This window comes from Drosophila sechellia, chromosome 3L (genome assembly GCF_004382195.2).
Source record: "Drosophila sechellia strain sech25 chromosome 3L, ASM438219v1, whole genome shotgun sequence".
NCBI lineage: Eukaryota > Metazoa > Arthropoda > Insecta > Diptera > Drosophilidae > Drosophila > Drosophila sechellia.
Window position 1 is genome coordinate 15,914,501 of NC_045951.1, and position 26,260 is coordinate 15,940,760.

A 26,260-nucleotide genomic window follows, 5' to 3' on the forward strand; every position below is an offset into this window, starting at 1 on the left:
CTGTGGTATATTAAAAAGAGTTTTAAAGAATTCTGTTGTATTATAAGATACCATTTTTGAAGAAGTATTACATTGCAAATTAACTCCAATTCAGTGTTAAAAAAATTCAGATACGTATGAACACTGTATGTTCAATATTCTACACTTTTTAGAACGTTTCAATATTAATATATCCCCATGTTTTTAAGAAATTCACATTAAATGTTTGGTATTCACATTTAATTTATTATTTTTTCGATTTCGTTTTTCTTTTCAACTAGTTCAAACTCTTTCGATCCTCACCACATTACCAGGCGCCAGCGGCGTAGGTCAGGGGGGCGTGGTGCAGCAGGGGAGCGGGGGCGGCGTAGGAGAGGGGTGCGGAGTAGGCCACCGGTGCGGAATAGGTCAGAGGAGCAGCGTACGAGGAGTAGGCCACAGGGGCGGAGTAGGCCAGAGGAGCAGAGTAGGCGACAGGAGCCACAGTCTTCACAATGGGTGCGGCGGCCAACACGGGGGCGGAGTGGACAGCGGTGGTCTTGACCACGGGAGCCACCACATCCTCCACCACGGGGGTGCTGTGCACCTGGGTCAGGCTCTGGTGGGACACGGCGGTGGGCACGCTCTTCACAACGGCACCCACTTTGGCCAGAACGGGCTCCTGGACGACGGTGGTGGTGGCGGGAGCGCTGTAGACCAGAGGAGCAGCAGCCAGGTGACCGGGCTTAGCGGCGGCCACGGCCAAAAGAGCAGCGAGAACGAACTGAAAAAGGGAATAAGAGTTAGTAATCCAAACAGTTGCCATGTGGAGATCCCTGTGCTCCTTACCAATTTGAACATTTTGGTGTGGATTTGGCTTCTTCGACTGGTGTCGCTGGATAGGGAGACAGACTTCGAATGTGTTGAGATGAGGGACTGTCAACGTCTTTTATACTTGAACTTCACATTTTACACACACACGCACTTCGCCGGCTTTTGTCCATTGAGGCGGATACATTAAGCCATAAGTCGAACGGGCCTGAACGGATTCTGTCCCGGGTTTGGCCATAAACCAGATTATTATTCGTGGCCAATTTCTGTTCGGCTCACCGCCTTCACCGAGTTTGCCCCTTTCCCACTACTCATTACTTCACTTATTTTCGGCCTCGCACTTGTTTGCCGTACCCACTCTTGATTTCATTTCACAACTCGCAGCTCATTAGTCGCACGTACTCACCTGAAGATCGATTTCTGGTGCGGAGGGAGAACCAAGGGTCCGAGATTACTTCTAATTGCGAACCAATCGGAATCGCTTCCGACCCAATTCAAGGCCAAGTTTATAATGGCAGGAAAACACTTTCGCTTGGTTTACTTGCATTTACTTAAATTCCAAGAACTGGCAACGATTTTCGATTGAAAAAAAAAATGGTCATTCAAAACAGAAGTGAGTAAAAATCCTCGACTATCAGATACCCGCGTTCCCCCATGGGAACGAGAAAGTTAAACAATCTCTTTGATTATTAAAAGAATAAAATTCAACAGTTTTTTCAAAATTGTGGGTGTGGCGTTTTTTCGTTTGGTTTGTGTTCGTTAGAGTGGGCAACATGGGTCAACAAACTTATGCTGCGTCTATGTCTCTTTCATCTTTCTACCTTTTATAGTTCATGATCCCAATCCTGCCAAAACACTCCAGATCCCGGCAGGTTCCACCAAGTCCCGCCATATGTGTACTGTTTGTAAACTTTTTGTGGAATTAAATTTACATACATATGTGCATTTGCTAACAATTTTTAAACATAATCCGACCACTAAAGTGTTGCTTTCCTCCAAGTAAACTGTCTGTGTTTATTTTTAATTCCGTAAAACTGTGAATGCACCTGTCCAGAACATCCAGAACTCTCGTCCTGAGAATTGAACAGAAGTTGGTATATAAATGCGTAGAACTTTTATAATGCACCAGTTATTGCAATTGACCTGCCGTTGATAACACTTCAAATGGATTACCTGTTAAAAGCGGTAAGAAAATATTGAAAATATTCATAAAAAATCCTCTGTGAAATGGATTTCTTTCTAGATATTTTTTTTACTCCTACTGAGCTTCCACTGCACCGATGGATATGTTAATGGCCGCCACGAGATTGTCAGAAGGGAGGTGAACGTGACAGAGTTGGATCGCGGATTGCGTGGAGCACTAACCATGTTATTCCAGCCCCTTGCTGATCTTGCTGCCAAGTTAAAGTTGGAGATACCCCTGATTCCACGCTCCCGTACCAAAAACTTCAACTAATGTATTGCTTTAATGGTAAAACAAGTGATTTAAAATGTTTTTAGCCTGTATTATTAAATACGTTTAAATCAGAGGTGCAAGGACTTTTAGAAATTTCCTTGAAAAGGGCTAATGGTTCGTCGAGTTCACTGCCCGGGAATGTCATCAAATCCAAACCAGCGGGATGCCCACGCTGTCACCCAGCTAATTTTCACACACATATGTGTCGTTTTTCCGACATATGGGTATCCAATATTTACCCAAGGCACAGGTGCAGCAGGAAGTGAGTAGATACGTGACACAGGGCATTGAACCAGGACACTTTTAGTACACCAAGCGAGTTAAGACCACGTCCACACGCGCCGGAAAATGTCAAAAAAAAGTCTAAATTTGCGTCAAAATGTCAGCATTTCGCATAATTTGTTGAATTTCATTATATATTAAACAAGAACAATGAGTTCCACAGTAAATATACTTTTTCAGTCCTAGGACCTTTGAATATACATTTCATATATTATTGGAAAAACTATGGTAAATATCCTGATGTTAGATTTACTGATTATACTACCAAATTGTTACTATCATCTGTTTAGACTCATTGGGAAGATACTCTACAGGAAGATAAATGATCCAGATGGAGATGAAAACACCTTACACGATTTCAAAGCAAAACATTTATTTATTTAAAATTCGTATCACAAAACCGTCCAGCGATGCACACGCATCCTGGTCACCTGTCAACAGTGGGAGAGGAGTAGGAATCGGAGTGGGCCTGGCCAAGGATTTACCACACACCAGTGGCGGTGTAGGTCAGCGGCGAGGAGGCGGCCACTTGGGCGTAGGATGTGGCCAGAACGGGAGCGGCGGCGGCGTAGGAGGTGTGAACCACTGGCGCAGCAGCAGCGTAGCTGGTGTGGACAACGGGAGCAGCGGCATATGAGGTGTGAACCACTGGAGCGGCAGCAGCATAGCTGACCACCGGAGTGGACTTCACCACGGGAGCAACGACATCCTCGACAACATGAGCGTGACTGTGCACCACCGACTGGCTCTGGTGGCTGACGGCAGTGGGCACGCTCTTCACCACGGCTCCCACCTTAGCCAGAACGGGCTCCTGGACGATGGTCGTCGCTGCTGGGGCGGCGTAGACCAGCGGGGAGGACTCCAACAGGTGACCGGGACGGGCAGCGGCTACGGCGAGCAGAGCAGACAATACCACCAACTTGAACATTTTGGAAATGGGTTAGGTCTGTATTGACTGATTGGGATTGGGAGTGATCGGTTTGAGTTTCTTGCGAGAACTGTTGCCGTTTGCCGGGCTGCATCTATCTTTTTATACAGCAGCCACTTGGCTTTGACCTTCCGGCTCACAAAAGTGCGTCACAATTCGGGCCGAAATCATACCCATATCAGATTCTGGCCAACGATCAATAAGCAATTAGCGTCGGTGGACGGCTCAGCGGAGACAAGCGAACTACTTGTTCGGGTACTCGGAAATGTAGTACACAGAGAAAAAAGTGATCATATTATGGAAAATATTTTATTTCATTGCGTTTTTAATTTGAACACCATCTTTATTCAAGTTTTAGGAGGAATTTGGGGTAATATATACGATTTTAATATTTTAAATTATATAAAATATCATTCCCATATTACTTCTGTGTAAAATTGATCCGAATCACAACCATTAGCCCCCACTGCCATTAGATACCGTGATTCCTCGGCGACTGCATTACTTGCACTTTGGGGGCGTGAGTCAGGGTCAACTTGCAGTGCGTGAGCTTTTGGGTTTTGGGCTACGGGTTTTTGGGATTTTGTGTCTCACAGTGGCCAAATGCAAGTCTCATGTTTTATTGTGCCGGCGAGGGTAGATTTATACAACTCATTTGGTTTTGACTGCCCTCTGCTCTGCTCGTAAATGTTTTAATTAAATCACTATTTTTTCGCTTTGCAGCCGCGTCGTGAACATCACTTTTAAACCATATATAAGGCGGCAATTGCGGTTGTCAAATTATCAGTCAACTTGTTCGCTTCAGCAGCACAACACAGACCAAGAAACAAAAATCCTTAAACATGTTCAAATTGGTAAGTAAAAAATATATCATAGCATTATATCATCAATTAATCCTCAAACTCTCTTGTCCAGGTGGTGTTGTCTGCTCTCCTCGCCGTAGCTTTCGCTCGTCCCGGTCATCTTTATGAGTCTCCTCTGGTTTATGCCGCTCCAGCTGCCACAACCGTTGTCCAGGAGCACTCTCTGGCCAAGGTGGGTTCTGTGGTCAGCAGCATTCCCACATCGGTGTCCCACCAGAGCCAGTCGGTGGTCCACAGCCACTCACATGTCGTGGAGGACATCGTGGCCCCGGTGGTAAAGTCCACTCCGGTGGTCAGCTATGCTGCAGCTGCTCCAGTGGTGCACACCGCCTATGCTGCCGCTCCCGTTGTCCACACCAGCTATGCTGCCCCGGTGGTGCACACCTCCTATGCCGCCGCAACTCCAGTTGTCTACAACTCCAGCTGGTAATCGGTAGACTGGACCTTTGGGCACTCATCCCAGCGAACTGGACGGTTAGAAAATAGCGATTCCTATTGTACATAATTGAGTTTAATTGCGAGTAAAATGTGATTGTTAAAAAATGGATATTTGTTTTGATTGGAAAATTACCTACTTAAAAAAATTATAGCTCCAACTCGACAATTTGGGCTTAAAATGTCTTTTTAAATTGAAGATACAAATTAATATACAACATGCTAATATACGTTGACATTTCTTATAGTTAATCTACAGTCAGCTACTACTGAAAAAAATTGTTTTACTAAACATAAATAGTTTTGAGTTCATAAGATTAAACCATTGATCTTCCACAGTGAATGAAACAAGCATGAATTTCTATGTAATATTGAGATAGAATTCATTAAACTATTGTTTATATACTACTATAAATGGCTCAGTACAGCTTTAAGTAGAGTATTGAAAGCATAATTTCAATTTTAACAATAATTGCTTCAAACCGATTTAGAAATACTGTTCTTACCTAGGTAAATTAAAAAAAAAATTTATAAACATCAAGCAACCAACTTTTGATAGACAAGAACTACCAACAACATAAGTTAACACTGATTGTAAATTCTTATTAAGTTCTATGAATTGTTGACTCTAGTGAACTCTAGTTCTAGTGAACTGGTAGCTTAAAGTATTTTTCCATTAAGAAAGAGGGCGCAGGATTATTTTGAGCATGAAACATGGATTTATTTACATCAGTCGAAATGTGAAAGACGAAAAACAAAACAGCAGGGTTGAGAGTTTAAGCATGGGATCGGGGTGAGGGTAAGCCAAAGTTGCTAGCCCACGCAATGCCATCCAGGAACCTCCATCACATTTACCAGGACGGAGCCCAGCCATGGCCAGCCCAACCATGTCCGGCCCACGGAGACGAGAGGAGTGTGGTGTGGAGGGCAGGAGCCGCATAAGTCTTGATGATGGGAGCGGCATAGGTCTTCACCACCGGAGCCACAATCGGCTGGATGATGTGGGCCGAGCTGTGCACCTGGCTGATGCTCTGGTGGGAGACAGCACTGGGCACGGTCTTGATGATGGCGCCCACCTTGGCCAGAGCCGGTTCATGGATGATGGCAGGAGCGGCATAGCTGTGGAGCAGTGGGCCAGACTCCAGGTAACCCGGACGGGCAGCCACGACGGCGAGCAGAGCGAAGAACACCACCTTTTCGAGGAAAAAAATAGCATTAGGTCCAGAATCATGTGACTTGGCCATAAGGTAGACTCACCAACTTGTACATTTTGCTAATCCTTGCGATCCTGGTGCGCTAGCTATTGGCTGAACTACTGAACTGTTGGTCTGTGTTGACGCCTCGCCGATTTGTGTGGTTAGCTCCAAATTTGCAGCGGCTTTTATAGTGCCCAAAAAACCGAGCAGAGCCCATGTGCAACCGAATCTTAAAATGCAGAAAATACAATAATAATAATTTTCTTGCTCTTTTTTTTGTCCATTTGCTATTTTCCTCCTTCAAGCATCGTTAAGAAAAGCTGAAAAATAACGCCAACGGGGAGTTCGCCGAGTTTGCATGTGCAGCAGCTGATTCGCTTGGTCTTCGGCCAGCTTTTTGGCCAGAAAATACCAGCACGCCCCACTCCCCTCGACGAATGGCCAAATGGCCAACTGACCGAGTGTGGTGGCCACTGCCCACCTAAGACATCGTACCCCATTAGGTTGCAAAAAAAAGAGAATAAAACCAGTCAAAATGTAATGTCTATCGGACTGGGTTGCGCTCACAGACGTTAGGTTTCTGGCCCACTCGGGCAGTTGGCCAGCAGTCGCCACTTGCAGCACTTCAGGCCAAGACGGGTGTCGCTTAAAATGTGCTTCGCACTTGTCATTTTCCACCTCGCAGCTGACCGTGAAAATTTGCCCTGGCTGCAACACACACAGCAGCCGCAGACGAAACCCGCCCCAAAGTAGTCCAAGTTCAATGGAAACGCACTTGCGTGTATCTGTCATGGCCAAAACATAACTGGCTCTTGTGTCCGGGTGGCGGGGGGATTTGCCTCTCCGGCTGTTGCGTCTGCGGGAGAAGGCCAACGCAGGCGGAGGTAATAGCGGTGGTAATGGAGGAGGTGGTAATGGTAATCGTATCGTCACCGCGTTGAGAAAGGAATGTGCGCAAACTCGCTGGCCAATTTGTTTGCCCATCACGTCGGCCAACGAACGCGAAACGAAATGAAAATGAATTTCTTCATATTTTAGCAAGCCTCACAGTGTTTTTTTTAATATTTACTTCATTTCGCTTTCAGAGCGGAGATGATTAGCACAATGCTACCACGAGATTTTCGGTTAGTTATATCTGGAGAAGTACTTCGGAACTTTTGGAAGTGAGTACATAGTTTTAAGAAAATATAAATGAGAATTTCTTTTTGAACTGTATGAGTATTATTTTACATACGTCCTTAAAAAGTAAAATGTTTCCTATAATAAAAATATCCAATTGAATTTATTATTTATTAAATATTTATTAAATTCCAAAACAAAATTGTAGCTTCATGAGCAGGGCTATTTATCTCTACTTTGGTATAAGCATATACTTAACATTTTAATTTACTAAGCTTAAAAATATAAAATAGATTTTATTGAACATTTTCTTATTCTTCAGATTTATCCTATCTAAACCGAATTGATCTCCGAATATACTTTGCTTTACTGTATCTGTTATTTCTCTGGGCAACGACAGCACTCCCTTCCTTTCTCCACCCCTTTTTTTCCGTTCACATTTTCAGGTTATGCTAATCTCGGCCTGCAATTGTCTGGCATAACAATGGGCAGCTAGACGGGCCAGCGATAAAGCACCAGAAGGCGCAGATCCAAAGTCCGCCGCAATCGCAGCCACATCCCACATAGAACCGCTTTCGGGACTGGTCTGGAGTTCCGCTTTGTGTAATACGCAAACATCGATGGCGATTGCGCAGGCGCGCAGATCACTCATACGCCATGGACACAGTGGTGGGGGCACAAAAGGGATTAGGATATACATATATGATGATTAAGTTGACTTAATACTTTACTCCCAGTGTTTGGATCTTTGCTTGACACCTTAAATCCCTTTTTTAATGATACCCCTTAATATTTCCTGCAGTGGCAACACTGCTTACAAGTAACAAACACAACTGTACCTTCATTGGTGTTCAACTGTAGTTGTATTTGCCGCCGTTATGGTGATTTGTCAGCAATTTTTAGCATGATTAATGAATGTTTCGATCCGGCGACACAACTCCCTCTTCCTCCATATCCCGCCGCTTTGTTAGCCGAAATTCTTGAGTGACTTTTAATAGATTTGAGGCTATTTCTGTTAAATTCCTTGGCAATATCCGGGCTGTGTGATTTTGCCACATCTGTGTTACATGTTTCTACATATCTCTCTTGGGATCTCGAGTGGTGCTGCTCTGGGGGTAATGTACGCCTTATGGCCAGCAGGCAAGTGACAGTTCTGTCGCTGTTTTCGTATCTTTTTTGTATTTCTAGCATTGCATTGCATAAGACTGGATACAAGAGCACTAACCACATTAAGAAACAGCCAGGCAATTATCATAGAGGGAACCAGTTCCCCGGGCAAACTCGGTTCGATCGCCTGTTATCGCCACCGTTTAGCACCAAACTCAATTTCGCTTTTAATTAGAGACATTCGAGCTGATCTCGGCTTAAACGTAATGAACAACAATTAGCCGCGCTTAAAGATCAATTACTCGGGAGTAGAGGAACACTTGTTGACAGTCTTCAAGCGTCATTACTCTTCCGTCTTGTTCTTACCTTAATTACCACTATTTTGTTCGTATTTCCGAGTCTTTCAATATTAACTTCTGATCGGCCATTGTACTATTGTGATTTTTATACGCGTTACTGGCTGAAAGGTCGGCTTAGATCACATGGAAAAAATATGAACTACGCTTTGAAGTCATGTAAATAATATATTGAAATTATAAATGAGGAAGTTGTTACTAGAAGTCAATTGAGAAAGTCAAATGGTGTGGAAGTAAAGAGCAAATAACTCGATCAGAAAGGAACACAAAGAATATAAAGTTATATTATAACCAGATATATATATTATAATATGTAGTATTTCTTACTAGATTTTATGATTACTCGAATTTAACAAAGCCGCTGCATTATGTTGTTTACGAATTGTAATGACTTTTGGTACGTACAACAACAACTTTAGTTATAAAAATGGCAAGTATATCTTGATTAAGGTATATACGCTATATGTGGAACATTTTTAGTTTAATTAAACTTCTGTTTCTGTAAACAAGAATAATAAAAGTCTTAATTGTTTTATTTATGATCTGACAGTTAAAGTCCGCCTGTGATCTTTGTTTGAAACTAGTCGACCTACCTTTCAGCCGCCTACAGAAGTAATTCAAAACTAAATCCATTAAAATGCTCATAAACTAAAGTACAAAAGCATTCTACTAGCAGTGCAGTCACCTTTGAATGATTCAAAATTAGTTGACCATTATGTTACGTGAAATTGAATATTTCTGCAGGCCAGAAAAGAGCGTGGTTGGCCAGGCCCAATCTGACGGGTTGGCAATGTAGTTGCCAAACACTCCCGGCCCAGCCACAAATGATACGACCTGTCCTGTTGGCACAGTTCACTCAGGTGTCAGAGCGCTGGACACTCAGAAACCCAGTTGGAGTCGGAAACTCCGGCCAGAAGGAGCATTACGCAAATGGCAATCGGTGGTGAGAAATGTGCTGCAGCTGCGGAAAGTAGAGCGGCGCCCCATGCCGCACAATATACATACGTATATAAAAATCATTTTCATTTCCACGGGGCCCCTCGAGTAATTACGTTCGACTAACTCGCTGGCCGAGGTGCCTGCTGGCTGCCACTCTGGCGTATACTCAACGAGAATACCCAACAGGTGGCCGGGCGACCAATTGGCCATTGGCCACTCGCTAAGGTCAGATGTGTCCATCAATTGAGCGGCATTCTCGGATTGGAAGTTCTTGGTTCACAATTTAATTGCAATAACATTGAAAATAACTCGAGATTCCAAGTCGAAGATAACAAATGCGGACTGCGGGCTCCCACTAACCCACTGAACTGAATCGGGCATTTTGGGTGGAGTGCTGCGGCACTCCACTGTTGCCAGTTGCAACATAGTCGCTGGCTGCAACCCGTTTATGCCGCAGATGCAGTGCTTCCTGGTCGCGATAAGTCAAGCAATTGAATTCATTTCGGGCCCCATTTTTTTGGGAGTGCTGACCAGGGACCCCAGCGAATTGTTGTGTAAATATTTACCCCGCTTAATGCAAATCATGATTAATTTGCCACAGCCTCGTTGCCGATTATTATACCCTCGCAGGCTGACATTTCAGCACTTGCCGTCCAAGTTGCCTGTCAAAATACCAAACGACATTCTAATGAGCTCATGCTCTCGACTCAAGTGTTCTAGTTTGCCATGAAGTTGTATCTGTATCTGAAGCTGAATCCGCTGCCGTTCGTGAACTTTTCCAGGCGATGAGATGACAGGGCGCGAATTGAAGCCTTAAATATCACAATCGATGGCAGACAGTAGCGAAGCTGAGAAACTGCAGTCAATACAATAGGTGTATAGAGATGAGCTCCAAAGTGGAGTGTGTTAAATTAGGTAACATAAAATTGATAAAATGCGGCTTTAAGATCGCAAATTTATTTCAATTTAAAGTTTATAGGCAAATAAATGCTTTTATGAGCACGCTTTTATTGTTTCTAGTGTGTATATTTTCTTCGTAATTTAACCAATCGTTAAAAATATAAATTTGTTTTAGTTCGGTGATTTTAAATATCGTACACAATTAACAGAGATGTATTTAGAAACATTAAAAAACCATTAAAACATTTTTTAGAAGTAAAAATCATTCTTATAGAGGCCATTAAAGAGCGTACGAATTTTTTGGTTATATTTTTATATGATATAATAAAATTGACTGAACCGTTGAAAAGCTGAAGCTAAGAAATGTTTTCCCACACTCATTACAAGTATTAAAGCTAATATTTCGATCGCGGTTGTATGCATATGAAGACAACAAAGTATATGTCTCGATTCTCACACACTCAAAAAAAAGTAAGGTAGATTTTGCACATTCTCAGACCCATAGATAACATAGAAGATATTGAGGCAGACAACTAATTTCCACGACAAAAATTTGCAACAATTAAATTGGCGAGTGTGAATTTCCGCTGACCAAGAAACAAAAACAAGAGATCCAAAAAAAAAAATGAAAAAAAACAAGAAACAAAAATGCGATGCTTTAAAACCAACAGCAATTTGCCGGCCAAAAACTTCAAGTTGTCAAGGTCGCAGCGGGCAAATGTAACACTGGCATAAATTATGCTACTTACTGTACAGATACAGCTACTATATACATAGATACATACATAGATACAAGTGCAGAAATACAGAGACATTCTGCGATAGTTTTTTTTTGCATTGGTCTAACGGAACGAGCGAGTTGCAAGCGCAAATTGCAATGAAGTTGCAGCAGATGCAGCAACAATTACAATTACCAATTGCAGCAGACGAGCATCGAGAACAGAACGTCGACATTCGCTGGGACATTATAGTATTAAAAGACTCTGAATGAACACATAAACAGATACTCTTCAGCTAATGGGGATACATAAGCTATAGGATAAAGTTGGGATAGAGGTTAAAACTTGTTTGCAAAAACTGATCCCATGAGCAACTATTTTATCCATTCTTGACAAAAGTACCTATGTTTATAATATCAAATATTTATATAAATAAATTAATAATTGAAAATATGTATTTCTAAGAAATAAAAGATTCCTTAACCACTATAAATAATTAAACAAAAATAATTTAAATAGTAAATTCTTTGTTTAGGTTGTACCTCATATATTTTATAAGCGAAACGAAGAAACATTTTATAATTTATAAGATCCAGACCCAACTAGGAGATTTAATTCCAATTGAAGTTCTATGTTCTGATAATGTGGATACTATAGTGAACTTTTCTCCTTCAGATCCCATCGACACTTTTATAAGAGTATCCAGACATAAATGTAATCTGTGGTGTCTGCCACCTCATTGAACCCAGCCGTGGCAGAGTTCAGCGCTTCGGATTGGTATTGGAAGGGGTCGATGGATGGAGCGACTCAGACTGCGGGTAAACAATGCGGCGCTTGACAAAACTGTGTGCGAAAAAGGCAGACAACGCAAAAGCAACAATTGAAATGAAAAACGAAACGAGCTGCAATTACAACGGCAGCAACTTCAGGCGGCAGACTGCAAACTGCGGATGCAAACGCAAGGTTCCACAACATTGAAGCCTCTCAGCAGCGGCGGATATTGCAACGAGAGCATCTGCATCTGCATCTGCAGCGGAATCCGCAGCTGTTGCTGGTGGCCAATTGGCTAGGTGGCAAGTGAATAAAAGCCACCTACACACCATCGAGTGGCATCAGTTGCAAGCAGCGAGCTACCAAGACCAACCACCGAGGATTAAACCACCCACAAGATGATGAAACTGGTAAGGATATCGCGGATTAACTCTGGCTAAGTACCAATCTGAGGATGTCCTGACTCATAGGTAGTGTCGTTACTCTCCATTTGCGCCTTGGCGGCAGCTCGTCCTGGTTTCCTGCATGGCCACCACCATCATTATCCGGAGATCCCTTACTATCCACACCACCACCATGTGGAACCACTGCACTACCATCTGCCCGCCGCCGTCTCCCACCAGAGCTCCACGGTGGTGCACAATGTGCCGCACCACATAATTAAGCCAGTCCTGCTGCCCACTGTGGTGAAGACAGTGGTGCATCCGCCCATCATCAAGGCTTACCATCCTGCACCCATCATCAAGGCGTACCACCCCTACGATCCTTTCCATCTGCATCACCATCACGACTTCCACGACTACCATCTGCACTAAACGACGATCCTGGCGATTGACTGATGATTGATAACGATAACTGATTAACGATAACGACGACGGGGAGAATGCAACCTTAGTATGCTGTGTATGTTTGCGTGTGTCGATTGTTCATGTGTAAGGACCAACTGGAGGTTTCGCTGTAAGCTGCTGAATATTCTATTCCATCTATCTGTAATGCTGTACATAAAAGATACAACACCTAAAAATGAAGATTTTACTTGGGATAATGGAGAGCACAGTTCTCAAAGGATTATCGAATATGGATTTTACACAAAAGATACAAATAAGTTAGTAAATATATAAATAGATTTCAGAAAAGTAATTATTTAATTAATAAAATTAATATGCATACTTTTATTTATTCAAACTTATGAACATCTGTCACGTTTTTTGTGTCACGGAAATCCCTTAGGCTAAAATAGATTCAATCACAATTTCCGCTCGAGTTTCAGACATTTCTTATTAAAAGGTATTTCCGGAAATTAATCTTCTCTTCCTTTAAGTGGGTAATTAATACGCAAAGTGACGTCAAATGCGATCGGATATCTGTGCCGCAAACTCGCACCAAAATCACTTCCTTATATAGCTGACATAATTAGCCTGTGGGTAATCGTAATTAACCGAAAAAACCATTCGATACAATCGATGGGGGATGGCACATTTCCCATGGTGACAACACACGTTGCCACTACATGTGGCAACCAAATGATATTTCTGTGTTATGCAAATCAGTGCATAAGCAGATGATGAATGCCGATGTCTATGCAAGCGGGACGAAGGTGGGGATGGGTATGTGTATGTACATATCACTCGGATTGGCCAATCGAGGTGATAAATAGTTGTTGTTGCTGCCACTGTTGCATGCAACATTTCCATTGTAAACACACATGGTATGGAAATACAATCAGAAGGGATCCAGATCTATTTCAAGTTCAAGTCTATTTGGCTTTTGCAATTGACTTTCTGTTTTGCATAAGCCAATGCAAATCGCCAGCGTACTTTACCCACACAGCCGACGATTAACTCGCATTCAGAATCGGCAAACATTGCCATAAAGCCAGTCTAATGGGATACTCGAACAGCTAATATGACATAAACATCAATTAGATATTACCAATTTTCAATGGATATATGTATGTAGATTGTGGGGTTGGACAAAAGCAGAGGTGTTCCACACAGGGGTTTATATACTATGGTTACCACCCAGTGCGCCCCTGTTTGCTGAACAAATCAATGCTTCCTTGTTTGGTGCATTAAAATCAAATCAGAATCCATAACAATCTGCAACTAACCCTGAAAAAGTTTCGCTTTTTGTTTTGGCCTGTCTTTTCAGCACCGAAATTAGCCGCAAATCGGTTATGGTTTAAGCCAACTATTCGGCTTGGTTCGCTGACCGGCAAACGAGGCAAATGAAATAAAATAATAAACAAATAGATTCGGCAAGGTAACTGCGGTTTTTGTAGTATTTTACGGGCACGTGATTCGGTAGCTCATTAAAGGTAAACAAACGAGCAATTGGCAAAAGAGGAAAGATGTGAAGATATATAGGCAGATAAAAAGGTGGGTTTGGTTTAAAATCGATAGCATTGGGAGATACAAGATATTTGAATATGTTTATATTTTTTTCAACTATCTAGGTTTATTTATAAACGTAAGAATATACAGACTCACACCACAATAAATCATTATACTAATTTAGAATAACCCATAGAATAATTGGCGACTGAATTAATCTCATCTCAATAAGTACCAAAAAACATATGTGTATAGTACCAAAAATTTGTGTTTTAAAACCCTCAACACAGTGAATAATAATTTAACCATCAAAATACCTTTGCTGGTAAAATAGGCATCCTTTGAAAAATGTTTCTTCGAAATGCAAATACATTTCCTGATCTCCGCCACTTGACGGCACTTGTAATAACTCACTGCCCGCGACAGTGATCATAAAATGTATCTGATGTGCTGGTGTCGCACTATTGCACAAGACAAAATCGCTTTGGAGACAATCTCTGTCGATTGGCCGAGCCCCGGGGCAAGTTGGCTGACCAAACGAACTACCAACTGACCGGCGGCGCTATTGGCAAGTCACATTAATCAACGTTTCGCCAAGTTGGGAACTTAATTTATGCAAGCCAAAAGTGCAAAGAGCAAGCCCCACCTCCTCTTACCCCGTAAACTAAACTAAGCCGCTTGAGTTGATTCTTTTCTTGGACTCACATTACATATTTTCCCCCTGACATGATTCTATTTATTTGTTTGCTTAATTGTGCGACGCATGCAACAGTGTCAAGTATACGCCGCATAGTCCCCGCAGCAAGTGGGAATGCGGAATGGGGAGGGTGTTAGTCCACTTAGAACATGTCTCGCATTGCATAAATCATAAGGCGGCGAAATCGAATAGAATCAAATCAGATCGCAACGAAGTGGCCAGTCAACTGAGGGAGAACGAATGCACTGGGAGAAAAGAATAGAAAGTTTGAAAACATTCGACTTTCAAGTAATTTAATTACGATAGGTCGAGACAGAAGTTAAAATTCAGATGATAGATGATAAGTATGTTGATGTCACAGAACGAGATCATACATCCAATTAATGTATAAGAAAACTTTAACTATTACTTGTAGCATTAAGAATAAATTTTTCCCTGTGCATTTCGGTAACTCGAGAACCTGCCCCCGGAAGGGTTGCATTCGGCTCGAATCAGTTTGGTTCTATGTGGCTTAACTTGGCTAGAATGCTGTGGAAAATGTGTTTGTTGCCGGGTGAAATGAGTGCAGAGTGCAGAGGCGTGTGTTGGCGAACCATTTGGAGAGCGCCAACTGCAGTTCCGATTATTCCGTATAAATAGGCCAGTCGGGAGTGCAATTCTATGTCAAATCGTTGCAAACCATCAACAAAACAAAATGTTCAAGCTGGTGAGTGCTTTAAGCCAATCAAGAATATTCTTTGTAAAAAGAAAAGGATTCTGTGAAAAAAGGGAACACATGCTGACATCCTTCTAATATATATATATATTTGCAATGTTTTTCAGTGCGTCTTCGTTGCTCTCCTTAGCCTGGCTGCTGCTGCCCCAGCTCCCGCTCCCGCTCCCGCTCCTGCTCCTGGACTCATTGGCCCTGGCATTGTGGCACCTGGAATCTGGGGACCCACCGTCGTCGGATCTCCTCTGATTGCTCCTCATGTGGTGAGCGTGGTGCCCGGTGCCATTTCCCATGCTGCCATCACCCAGGTGCATCCTTCTCCTCTGCTGATCAAGAGCGTCCATGGCCTGGGACCCGTTGTGATCGGTTAATCCAGTTACCCGTTGGAGATCCAACCATCCATATTGCTCACCCCCACACGCCAGCCAATCAGCTCCTGTTCAACCATAACATTTCCAGCGGATTACTTCAACCACAAGTCCTGTGCCCTGTTTATAATGCAAGCAAATTCAGCAATGAGAAGGAAAAAATCACAAAAAAAATGTTTAGACACTAAAATACATTCCAAGCAATAAATACCTACCATACTTGTTATAGCGAGCGAAACGAATATTGCATTTATTTCACTTTAACTCATTTTTAGAGCAGCCCAAAAGTATACTCGAATAATATCTTAAAGGTGAGTATAAGAGTTTTATAAGTAGTGGATGCAAGGGATACAATGTATCTGTTGGTTTTGGTTTCAATGTAATTGTTTAATTAATTAATTTTTGCGGAGTGTGAAAAATTTAGTGATAAGTCTTAGAGAACTGAAATTCCATTGCTCATAATTAAATAATTTAAAATTAAAGCATTCCTGATGGTTTGAAAGTAAGAAAACACAATCGGTTAACTTGTTATGACAAAACGAAAAAAATTTATTGAAACAAAAAATCGTAAATACTGTATCACATTGCTTCCTTAGTGGCGCAGGGTGTAGGCCAGAGGAGCGGAGTGCACCACCGACTTGACGAGGGGAGCAGAGTGGACCAGAGGGACAGAATGCACCACGGGAGCGGAGTGCACCACCGGCACAGAGTGGACGACTGGAGCGGCGTGGACAACGGGCACGGAGTGAACCACTGGAGCAGCGTGGACGGCAACGGCGGGATGGGAGTAGGTGGTGGTCTTCACGATGGGAGCAACCACGGGCTGCACCACCGCCTTGCTGTGAACCTGGGTGATGCTCTGGTGGGAAACCGCCGAGGGAGCTGAGTGCACCACCGATCCAACCTTGGCCAGGACGGGCTCGTGCACCACATGGTGAGTCTCGATCAGACCAGCGCTGGCGGTGGCGACCAGGAGAGCGATGACGGCAACCTTTATGAGTAACAAATTAATGCCAAGTTCTTAATTTTATCACAAATCCTTTGGACTTACAAATTTGAACATCTTGAATAAGGTTTGGTTGGTTGGTTGTTTTTGGGGTAAGTTCAGAGAGATGACTGATGCTGGTGGAACGTGCAGATGAGGCTTATATAGCGACTAAACTGCGCAGGCTAAGGGCTCAAACAGCCAGATACTTCGGCAGCCGAAGTTGTCCACCTTGAGGGGCTTTTGATAAGGCAACAGATACTTCAGATACTTCGGGCTCCAACGATCTGAGCTTTTAGCTTTCGGCAGCTGCAGCAACGAGAAATCATAATGAGCTTGCTTCGACTCGATTTTGGATTTCGAATCTCCAACTGATCAAAGTCGGGTCATACAGGGGCGTACTGAAGGTCAGCGGTTGGGCTTGGTGCGTTGGCTCGAGGTTCTATATAAGTTGTGATGTCTGTTCCCAAACATCATCAGTTACCTCACGATTCTTCTCAAGCAACCAGCAGCATTCGCTTCAAATATACCAATATCAAAATGTTCAAATTCGTGAGTAACAAAGGGAATATTATCCTCCGTACCTGAAGTAATTGAGGCTTATTCCCTACAGATCGCCGTCGTTGCTCTCCTGGTCGCCACCGCCAGCGCTGGTCTGATCGAGACTCATCATGTGGTGCACGAGCCCGTCCTTGCCAAGGTTGGATCGGTGGTGCACTCAGCTCCCTCGGCGGTTTCCCACCAGAGCATCACCCAGGTGCACAGCAAGGCGGTGGTGCAGCCCGTGGTTGCTCCCATCGTGAAGACCACCACCTACTCCCATCCCGCCGTTGCCGTCCACGCTGCTCCAGTGGTTCACTCCGTGCCCGTTGTCCACGCCGCTCCAGTCGTCCACTCTGTGCCGGTAGTGCACTCCGCTCCCGTGGTGCATTCTGTCCCTCTGGTCCACTCTGCTCCCCTCGTCAAGTCGGTGGTGCACTCCGCTCCTCTGGCCTACACCCTGCACCACTAAAGCCTTTAAATTCTTTGTTTGTTAACCAATTATATAAATGTAAAATAAAATTCTGAAAAGTATTATTGATCCTAAATTATGAAACATTATTTTATTTACCAGAAATATGGCTTGGGACTTGAAAAAAAAAAACATTTGTTAAGAAAAATTCTAAATTATTGTATGTTAAAGTCAGGGTGTTTAAAACATGTTTAAAATTAACCATAAATCCTTTTATACAAAATCAATAACTACCAGCTCACTAAATGAGTTGGTCTTTCAATAAATAAAACATTAAAATCAGAAATATTGTGTTAAAAAATATTGTATTATATATATTTATATATAATTTAACGCAATTAAAGTTAAATGTATTGCCAATTAACAAATGTAACCAAAACTCCGCAGTAAACTCGAAACCAAGCATCTAAGCTTATACCAATAAAAACAAACGCAACTTTTTATATTATTAATAATTTACAACAATTTATTCAAGCAATAACAAAGCTACAACAATGCACGACTAATGCCCCAGCGTAAAAGGTTTGCCATAAAAGCAAAGTTCAAGCCGAGATGACATCGAGTTGCCTGGGGTTAATGTGGGCGGATCCCTTGTCAAACTCCGATTACCAAAAGTTAGGTGGTGGCCAGAACAGTCGGAAACTTGGTCCACAGCAGGAAATGTCAGATTATGATGGATTTGGCAGGCCTGAACCAATGCAAGGGCAACGATTACCAAGGTGTAGAGCAGCTGCAAACGAATTGAAAATAATTTAAATTGGTTATTATAGTTCATAAAATATAAGAAAAATTCGTGGTTAATTGCCGCAATTGTACTTACCATTCTGTGCATGTTGAGGCAGCTGAAATTGGATCTAGTCTTAGTTTGAATTTGGCTCGGCGAAACTCCAGTAAGAACTCATGACCCAATGAGGCCTACGCAACGTTTATATAGCCAAATTGTCAATAGATTTGCCAAAATGACAAATGACACGCCAAATTTAACGAAGGTCTTACAACGGGTCTACTTAGCAAAACTATTGAATGGACCAGAAAACAGTTTCGATGTTATTAGATCACTGATCCATTTAATGAAACAATTAGAACTGCGGATTATCTGAAGAAATAAAAGCACGCATATTAATGGTAAACATAGAGAATATTTTAACGGTCTATTGGTAGATATAACAAAAATAATAAGAGAAGATTAAATATTCAATAAATTTGGTGTCTAGCTAAATGCGTTCACATAGATGACATCTCATTTTAAAGACATATATGTATCTATAAATTTTATATTGTGAAATTGGCAACAATCCAAGCCCGAAGCTGTGAAATACATGTTGTAAATTAATAAATGTAGCTAGCATATGTTAACCCAAGTAGCTCGTTTCCCAACCCATAAAGCTGCGCTGCTACAAGCTATTAAAAATTATAAACAAATAAATAAGTCAGCAACTTGTTTTTTGTTTTTTGTCCTGCGATGACTGATTGAAGTGTTCGAAGCACAGACATAAAATAACAATCGGCAAGCATCGCTCCATAAAATTACAGGGACCGCAAATTAATTTTCTGGGTATTCATTTTCCACATTACCAGATACCAGATGCCAGATGGCAGATAGTTATCTTAAGTACGTGTAACTGTCGCTCGATCCAAAGTCGAGCCCCGAAAATTGAAAACACAATGACACAGCCGGCGAAGCCGCAGCGTCCAGCTCGAAATTGTGGGTTAAGTGCGCATGGGGCTTGTCCGCCGGATAACCTTGACATAGGGACTGGGTCTGAATCCGAATCCGAGTCTGGGAGGGATTGGGGGATTCGGCGGGGCTCTTTATCTGTCACTCGAGCGGCACTTAGCAGCCGCTGCAGTTGGAAGTTGGTAGCCAGGTCTTTATGGCCTGGCCATGAATCACTTGAGGAGCCGCTGCCATCAACTGGACGATGCCGATGTTGCAATCCGAATCCAAATGCTTCAATTTGAATGCAGGCGTACGCTTATAATTTACTGCGCTTTTGTTTGCGACGCGCTCGATGAAGGGCAAACTCTCGAAGCTTCTGATTTGGGTCAAGTTCAGGGTTCGAAATGAAGTGAGCTGTTCCTTACTTAACTGAATTTAAAGGAAAAATATTGTGTTAGTATAGAATTTACTAAACAAGTAGAGGAAAATTCTATAACGAATTTAAAATGACTAATCAAGTTGATTCGATGACTTGTAACGCAGTCAAAAAACTGATTTGTCACTTGATCTTTCATCATTGGCTTTTTCAAGGTCTATTTATAACAACGTCCAATGAAAAAATAATAGAAATATCTTTATTTATAGACCAACTTATACTGTTCTTATGCGACAATATAACTCCCAGAATTTCTTGCTCAACAAGTTTTCTTAAAAATATTACATCTTGGCACAAACTCTGTCCTTCATTCCAGGAATTAAATAACCAATTGATTTGCAAAGGGCACATTTATTCTTAGCGCATTCGTTTAGATCGCGTAATCAGGCCTTTGAATAGGATTTGCTGCCCAGTCCGGCAATTACACACCTCCGTTCGCAGACAATTGTCCTGGTCGCAACCTTTGATTACCTCCAGCTATCAATGTTACTGGTGTTATGTGAGCAACTCTTATTGAATATCTCATCGATGGCATTTACACATTTGCACACATTGGCTTACTCATTAATTATGTGGTTATGTGGTAAAAGGTCGCATAACGAGCACTGGGCGATGCATCCCATGCCCACAAAGGCGCATCCAGCAGACAAGATGGGGATGAATACCCAAGACGAGAATGCAACTCAATTACGCGCCGGATCAAGTGATTGTTAAAGGCCAACGAGGAGGAAGATGTAGTGTCGCCGATTGAAGTGCAAGGACAGGGATGTATGGATGTAAGGATAGCCCACGCACTCAATGGGATAGCCCACCATCTGCAGGCAGTCTCATTTGCGTAAGCGACCGCATCTAAGGCCAATTACTTGGCCCATTGTCGATTGATTGGCCTGGCTTGTTGTCCCGACTTCTCGACTTCCTCACAATCACCCACACACAGAGCCAACGCTGCTGGAACCTAGGTCAGTTAACGAACTGCGTCTTTGATAAGCGCTTAGAAGCCAGAGTCAGCTGAAAACTGAAAACCCGAATAAGTGTTTTACTTAAAAACCCAAACCGGTTGGCGGCTCAAGTTCAGCCAAGTACTTAGCGACAAACAATTGGGCTTTGGACCAAACTAGGCAACTATAAAAACCCCGCGTTTGGCCTGTCATCATCAGCAGTTGCAATCGATTCAGCAATCACAGCATACCCCCCAAAAAAAACCAATCCAAAGATGTTCAAATTCGTGAGTTGTCTAGGATATGGAAGCCGAGTGCTGGGAGTCCTCTAACCCATTATCCTCCTCCACAGGTCGCCTTCTTCGCCTGCCTGGCTGTGGCCGCCGCTGCCCCCGGTCTGATTGCCGAGACCCACTCAATTGTCCAGCCGGCGATTCTTGCCAAGACCGCCTACGTGGACACCAGCGCCTCCTCGGCCATCACCCACCAGAGCAACGTGAACCTGGTGCGCAAGGTGCCAGTGGTCTACTCCGCCCCGGTGGTTCATGCCGCCCCGGTGGTTCATGCTGCCCCAGTGGTTCATGCTGCCCCGGTGGTTCATGCCGCTCCCCTGGTCAAGACTGTGATCCCTGCCGCTCCCGTCCTTAAGACTGTGGTGTCCACTGCTCCTCTGGTCCACACTGTCGTCCCAGCTGCTCCGCTGGTCAAGACCGTCATCCCAGCTGCTCCCGTCCTCAAGACCGTGATCCCAGCTGCCCCTCTGGTCCACACCGTCCACAGCGCTCCAGTTGTCTACTCCGCCTACCACAAGTAAATCGATTGAAAGCGAACTCATATGGTTATGATAAATTTGTTGATCGAGAAAATAAAAAAATCATTCGAAATTTAATATAACTTTGATTTCTTAATACAATAAGTTTATACATTTACCCAAAATATGCTTACAATCGATGACCCAGCATGAAAAATTCCTGGATATTAAATAGTAAATAGTAATAGTAATTAAATAGTAAAAGGTAGAAATAGAAAAGGTAGAAATTTTAACATATTGTTGACATAGGACTGAAAATTGTCCAGAAAAATAGTAAAATGAAAAAATAAATCAATACATTTTTCAAAACTTTGCCAGCTTTTATGGTTCTCGAGAACTCAAAGTTTATACGGACGGACAGGCGGTCGGACAGACAGACTGACGGACAGATATCATCGACTAGTGCATCATATCAAGAATATGATTCTTCATTCATTCTAGTCTGTTACATACTTTTGATTCTAGTAATGCGTAAAAAATGTATAATTTCAAATTTGAATTGATATGTACCACATCGGTAAAAGTTAAAAAGCCATTTACTCATAAATATATATGAAAGTCATTTATTAACCGAGAAAAAAAATAACAATAATTGCTTTGCATAATTTATTTTTGGTGGTGCCTCTGGGCAGTTTTACTTTTGTGTTTTATTTTTATTTATTTTAAGTTTTGGCACTCGGCTACCGGCTCGAGATTGCCAATGAATACTAATGAATACCCCACTAAAAGTCATTCAAATTGATTATTTAAATGTTAATTGGATTGGATCAAATCGATCAGCTATTCAAAATTTTGCCACAAAAAGAGCAATTCATAAAATTTCACAATTTCTACGATCAACAAATAAATTTATTCAAAGAAGCAATCATAACAATCCGTTCAAGCAAAAGGTTTCCTAATGATGGTAGACATGGGCCACTGGAGCAGCGGCGACGGCGACAGTCTTGACCAGAGGAGCAACCACCGGGGTGATGATGGTCTTCTGGTGGTGCACCTGGGTGTGGCTCTGGTGGGAGACGGCATGGGGCAGAGCCTTTACCACGGGCAAGGCGGCCACATGGTGGACAGCGGGTGCGACGTAGGTCTGGTGGTGTACCACGGGCACGGTCTTGATCACGGGAACCACTGGAGCCACGTGCTTGATCACGGGCACGATGGGAGCCACATGCTTGACCACAGGCACGATGGGAGCCACATGCTTGACCACAGGAACCACTGGAGCTACAGTCTTGATCACGGGAACAGCTGGCACCACATGCTTCACCACGGGAGTGAGCACCGCCTGGTTGTGGTACTGGGTGAAGCTCTGGTGGGAGGTGGCCAGTGGGGCACTGTGCACTACGGCACCTACTTTGGCCACAACGGGGGCGATGGCCACGGGGTGCTCCTCAACGAATCCCGGAGCAGCGGCGACAATGGTGGCCAGGGCACAGATAGCAATCTGAATTTGATAACAGCAAGTTAGATCCTGAAATATATCCTCTAATCCCAAACTCCAATACTCACGAAGCGGAACATGTTGATTTTGGTTTGAGGAGGTTTGAAGTCGACGAGTGACTGATGCTGATTTCAAACTAAGTCTACGGCTTTATATGGCCAAAAGTTTGCCAGCTAAATTGTCCTTCAGCAAAGACCAACTAATGAGCAATTGGCAAAAACTTGTACATTGAACTTGAACCCGGCGGTAAACTAAGCATCTGCGAACCCTCACTTGTAAATCAGCCGAACATTCAATTGTCGTTGGTCCGAAAAAGGTTTTCAAAGCCCAAACAATAACCCAAAAGATTAATAACACAAATATATTGTTAGTTCAGGTTCAGAGAGCCTAGACGAAGGTCTTTTGATTTAAGAGGCAGCAAACAAAACAAGATGAAATGCAATTTAATTCCAAACTATAAAAGACCACAATTAAGGGCATCGCGCGTCCAGTCCGGATTCATTGGAGCTCAGATGCGGCAGCGGTGGGACAGGCAGGAGTATCCTGATGAGGGAAACGAGGAAATCGGATAAGGCTCTCAAACACGGGGAATTTTGGGAATAAATGGCATTTGGATTACGCCAGGTGCTGGATCAGATTCTCGTCATCCGACCCGGAACTATAAGACTGAATTTCGAGACGGGGGATTCGGATGGTGGGCCAAGCTCGATAGACGATGCTGGAAGATGAATTACCAATCACGTGGTTCTCTGTGTCGTCATCCTGGGTGCTGCTTAGGGAGCTCATGTAGCGAGAAGTTGAGTTCACGAACTCGAACCCGACTCCCATACTAGCCATGTTTTTGGCCAAGTATTGTTCGCGCCACGCCTGGTTGGATTCCTCATGGTATTCCAGGGTGGATTCATCGGACACATCCTCGTTGGATTGCAGCTGATGCAGTATTATGGCGGGACTGGGCACCCAAATATCGCGACGACTGGTATTCGACATGGTTATCTTGTCAGCAAAGTAGTATTGTTCCCCTATTTATCAGGCTTACTCTAAAAGTGGTTAAGCACGGCCTCCTTGCTGCTCCTTATATATTTGAATTGACCTATTTTGATTACAATTCATATATATTTTGCATTTATAAACAATTTGCTGTACACAAATTTTAAATCCGCACATGACCGAATGCATCTGAAGGGCGAAACAAGGGGTAAAACGAGAAGCCAGCAGCGCAAAACACTTGAAGTTCAAGTTCAAGGAAATTTCTATGTAGTTCTCAAAAGTATATGTATCAAAATCCAAGAAAAGTTCTATGATGCCGATAAGAAGCCGTGCTCGTAGCGAATATACGTCAGTAAAATGGAATGCACGCGTTTCATGAGATTTGCATTCCGTGAATATTGGGATAAGTTTGTTCATATTGCCATGATTTAATCTCAAGAGGAATAGATACGTTTTTGTGCAGTAATTTCTATGATTCCAAATAATAATAAGAATTTTAGTTTGCTCTCCGTAATTGTCATCCGAGTGAGAAGGAACCACTTACACATGAAGTTTTTTTCTGTTATACACGCTGCCTTTATTTACACATTTAACTAACTAAAACTATGGGATTCCATTGCCTAGCTACCCGGCACGTAGACCGGACTCAGATTGAGCTGCTCGTAGCCGGTGGCGCCACCCTCCTGTGTTGCCTTCGTGTGAAAGGTTCGATTGAGGTTGGTGGGCTCCACGTAGCCCAATGATCGCCCCATGGGCGCGATGACGAAGCGGGTCTGGGCCTGCGAGGAACCCTGGTAGGAGACCACCGATGGCGCCGAGTCGATGAGCAGACGAGGCGCCTCCGTCGCCGGCTTGGCCAAAACCAGAGCCACGTAAACTACGGCTAGAAGCAACTAAAGGGGTGTTAAACGTTTAAATGAGTATAAGTAAAGGTTTCTCCCAAATGGCATACAAAAAGAATATTCGAAATGAATTCCGTTTTGTTTGGGATGCTCGTTCCACTTACCAGATGCCGCATGGTAACGATCCAAGCCCAATGGGTTGACTATGGAGAGGGTATAACACTGAGAACACCGCCGACGACGAACTGAGGTGGGCGGATCGGATCGAATGGAATCGAATGGAAGCGAGGACTGGAGGTTCCCCTTTCAAGTAACAAACACAAAGCGGAGCGAGTGGCAAAGTCAAACTGAAGTGCTGTGTGAATTGCTGTGCCATGAAATCACGGTGGAGCAGTTGCTCGACCAAGCAGGGGCGGGCGTGGAGCATGCCAAGGGGGTAGTTTGGATAGGTACCAACGGTACAGTCCCCCTCGCACAGCCGCTGGAGAACGGCGCGATCTGCGATCGAAGCGTTGGAAACACGCGCGCAGTCGCGGTTATCTTGCAATTGTGGGAGTGTCTCAACTTGGACGCAGCTTTACGTAAAGAAATAAACCGAAAAAAAAAATCAAATATAAATAAATAAATTCCGAACGCCGCAAATATTGTAGTAATAGCACCGCAACAACAAAGCCTACAACATGCGACGCCGTCTGCGTCTGCGCAACCCGCTGAAGGTTGATCCACTCCGCTCCACTTCGCACCTCCGCCGCCCGCCCACCGCACCACCAACTTTTGTGGCTCGATAGTTTGTTTGATCTGGCGGCTGAAAAAGGCAACTAGAGAATACTCTCTAACTTTAAATCTAACAAGCTAAGACTTGCCACATAAGAATCTTTAGCTAACAAGTATCTTAAATTTATGTATCACAATTGATTTTAATATTATTATTATAGTTAGAAAACAATTTATAAGTAATCAGAATATTTATTATTATATTAATTATGTGGTGGGAAATTCATCATAAGAGAACGGCCCTATGACTAACCGCCAATTTGTATAACTTTCAGTTGGACATAAAACAGACATGCCCAACTTATTTATAGGGCATTTCAGGCACTACCAATACTAATTTGGCGCTAGAGGTTTCTATACCTAAAGTTGCCGTCGTGGCTTCGCACAATCCGGCTATGTTGAGT

The 26,260-nt window shown here is 43.1% G+C and overlaps 14 protein-coding genes across 16 annotated transcripts; 6 read left to right on the forward strand and 8 right to left on the reverse strand.

The window, feature by feature from the left end:
- Positions 1-202: 202 nt before the first annotated feature.
- Positions 203-910, reverse strand: LOC6605923 (cuticle protein 12.5). Its single transcript, XM_002030700.2, has 2 exons — positions 808-910; positions 203-742 (listed from the first exon to the last, which is right to left on the reverse strand). The coding sequence occupies exons 1-2, from the start codon at positions 817-819 to the stop codon at positions 287-289; spliced, it is 468 nt and encodes a 155-aa protein (XP_002030736.1). The 5' UTR covers positions 820-910; the 3' UTR covers positions 203-286.
- Positions 911-1,903: 993 nt separating this feature from the next.
- Positions 1,904-2,651, forward strand: LOC116800918. 2 transcript variants are annotated; one of them, XM_032717550.1, is made up of 3 exons: positions 1,929-1,974; positions 2,033-2,260; positions 2,318-2,651. In XM_032717550.1, the coding sequence occupies exons 1-2, from the start codon at positions 1,954-1,956 to the stop codon at positions 2,243-2,245; spliced, it is 234 nt and encodes a 77-aa protein (XP_032573441.1). In that variant the 5' UTR covers positions 1,929-1,953; the 3' UTR covers positions 2,246-2,260; positions 2,318-2,651. The 2 variants fall into 2 exon arrangements, with proteins under 2 accessions (XP_032573440.1, XP_032573441.1); XM_032717549.1 differs by having other exon boundaries at positions 1,904-1,974; positions 2,033-2,318.
- A 232-nt stretch (positions 2,652-2,883) lies between these two features.
- LOC6605924 (pupal cuticle protein G1A) lies at positions 2,884-3,524 on the reverse strand. Its single transcript, XM_002030701.2, has one exon. It carries the CDS (start codon positions 3,453-3,455, stop codon positions 3,009-3,011), a length of 447 nt encoding a protein of 148 aa, XP_002030737.1. The 5' UTR covers positions 3,456-3,524; the 3' UTR covers positions 2,884-3,008.
- A 686-nt stretch (positions 3,525-4,210) lies between these two features.
- Positions 4,211-4,861, forward strand: LOC6605925 (pupal cuticle protein C1B). Its single transcript, XM_002030702.2, has 2 exons — positions 4,211-4,309; positions 4,371-4,861. The coding sequence occupies exons 1-2, from the start codon at positions 4,298-4,300 to the stop codon at positions 4,746-4,748; spliced, it is 390 nt and encodes a 129-aa protein (XP_002030738.1). The 5' UTR covers positions 4,211-4,297; the 3' UTR covers positions 4,749-4,861.
- A 588-nt stretch (positions 4,862-5,449) lies between these two features.
- Positions 5,450-6,118, reverse strand: LOC6605926 (neuropeptide-like 3). The gene is made up of 2 exons (XM_002030703.2): positions 6,011-6,118; positions 5,450-5,946 (listed from the first exon to the last, which is right to left on the reverse strand). The coding sequence occupies exons 1-2, from the start codon at positions 6,020-6,022 to the stop codon at positions 5,605-5,607; spliced, it is 354 nt and encodes a 117-aa protein (XP_002030739.1). The 5' UTR covers positions 6,023-6,118; the 3' UTR covers positions 5,450-5,604.
- Positions 6,119-11,770: 5,652 nt separating this feature from the next.
- LOC6605927 (uncharacterized histidine-rich protein DDB_G0274557) lies at positions 11,771-12,930 on the forward strand. Its single transcript, XM_032717545.1, has 2 exons — positions 11,771-12,270; positions 12,331-12,930. The coding sequence occupies exons 1-2, from the start codon at positions 12,259-12,261 to the stop codon at positions 12,673-12,675; spliced, it is 357 nt and encodes a 118-aa protein (XP_032573436.1). The 5' UTR covers positions 11,771-12,258; the 3' UTR covers positions 12,676-12,930.
- Positions 12,931-15,500: 2,570 nt separating this feature from the next.
- Positions 15,501-16,212, forward strand: LOC116800917 (neuropeptide-like 3). Its single transcript, XM_032717547.1, has 2 exons — positions 15,501-15,596; positions 15,713-16,212. Exons 1-2 carry the CDS (start codon positions 15,585-15,587, stop codon positions 15,971-15,973), a joined length of 273 nt encoding a protein of 90 aa, XP_032573438.1. The 5' UTR covers positions 15,501-15,584; the 3' UTR covers positions 15,974-16,212.
- Positions 16,213-16,490: 278 nt separating this feature from the next.
- Positions 16,491-17,125, reverse strand: LOC6605928 (A-kinase anchor protein 14). Its single transcript, XM_002030705.2, has 2 exons — positions 17,022-17,125; positions 16,491-16,961 (listed from the first exon to the last, which is right to left on the reverse strand). The coding sequence occupies exons 1-2, from the start codon at positions 17,031-17,033 to the stop codon at positions 16,563-16,565; spliced, it is 411 nt and encodes a 136-aa protein (XP_002030741.1). The 5' UTR covers positions 17,034-17,125; the 3' UTR covers positions 16,491-16,562.
- Positions 17,126-17,421: 296 nt separating this feature from the next.
- Positions 17,422-18,043, forward strand: LOC6605929 (A-kinase anchor protein 14). Its single transcript, XM_002030706.2, has 2 exons — positions 17,422-17,507; positions 17,569-18,043. Exons 1-2 carry the CDS (start codon positions 17,496-17,498, stop codon positions 17,965-17,967), a joined length of 411 nt encoding a protein of 136 aa, XP_002030742.1. The 5' UTR covers positions 17,422-17,495; the 3' UTR covers positions 17,968-18,043.
- Positions 18,044-18,436: 393 nt separating this feature from the next.
- Positions 18,437-18,857, reverse strand: LOC116801163. The gene is made up of 2 exons (XM_032719164.1): positions 18,788-18,857; positions 18,437-18,697 (listed from the first exon to the last, which is right to left on the reverse strand). The coding sequence occupies exons 1-2, from the start codon at positions 18,797-18,799 to the stop codon at positions 18,470-18,472; spliced, it is 240 nt and encodes a 79-aa protein (XP_032575055.1). The 5' UTR covers positions 18,800-18,857; the 3' UTR covers positions 18,437-18,469.
- Positions 18,858-21,189: 2,332 nt separating this feature from the next.
- LOC6605930 (A-kinase anchor protein 14) lies at positions 21,190-21,890 on the forward strand. The gene is made up of 2 exons (XM_002030707.2): positions 21,190-21,288; positions 21,354-21,890. The coding sequence occupies exons 1-2, from the start codon at positions 21,277-21,279 to the stop codon at positions 21,813-21,815; spliced, it is 474 nt and encodes a 157-aa protein (XP_002030743.1). The 5' UTR covers positions 21,190-21,276; the 3' UTR covers positions 21,816-21,890.
- Positions 21,891-22,626: 736 nt separating this feature from the next.
- Positions 22,627-23,406, reverse strand: LOC6605931 (larval/pupal cuticle protein H1C). Its single transcript, XM_002030708.2, has 2 exons — positions 23,319-23,406; positions 22,627-23,253 (listed from the first exon to the last, which is right to left on the reverse strand). Exons 1-2 carry the CDS (start codon positions 23,328-23,330, stop codon positions 22,708-22,710), a joined length of 558 nt encoding a protein of 185 aa, XP_002030744.1. The 5' UTR covers positions 23,331-23,406; the 3' UTR covers positions 22,627-22,707.
- A 215-nt stretch (positions 23,407-23,621) lies between these two features.
- Positions 23,622-24,315, reverse strand: LOC6605932. 2 transcript variants are annotated; one of them, XM_032718576.1, is made up of 2 exons: positions 23,985-24,315; positions 23,622-23,793 (listed from the first exon to the last, which is right to left on the reverse strand). In XM_032718576.1, exons 1-2 carry the CDS (start codon positions 24,238-24,240, stop codon positions 23,759-23,761), a joined length of 291 nt encoding a protein of 96 aa, XP_032574467.1. In that variant the 5' UTR covers positions 24,241-24,315; the 3' UTR covers positions 23,622-23,758. The 2 variants fall into 2 exon arrangements, with proteins under 2 accessions (XP_032574467.1, XP_002030745.1); XM_002030709.2 differs by having other exon boundaries at positions 23,622-24,315.
- Positions 24,316-24,778: 463 nt separating this feature from the next.
- LOC6605933 lies at positions 24,779-25,560 on the reverse strand. The gene is made up of 2 exons (XM_002030710.2): positions 25,247-25,560; positions 24,779-25,133 (listed from the first exon to the last, which is right to left on the reverse strand). The coding sequence occupies exons 1-2, from the start codon at positions 25,256-25,258 to the stop codon at positions 24,861-24,863; spliced, it is 285 nt and encodes a 94-aa protein (XP_002030746.1). The 5' UTR covers positions 25,259-25,560; the 3' UTR covers positions 24,779-24,860.
- Positions 25,561-26,260: the final 700 nt, after the last annotated feature.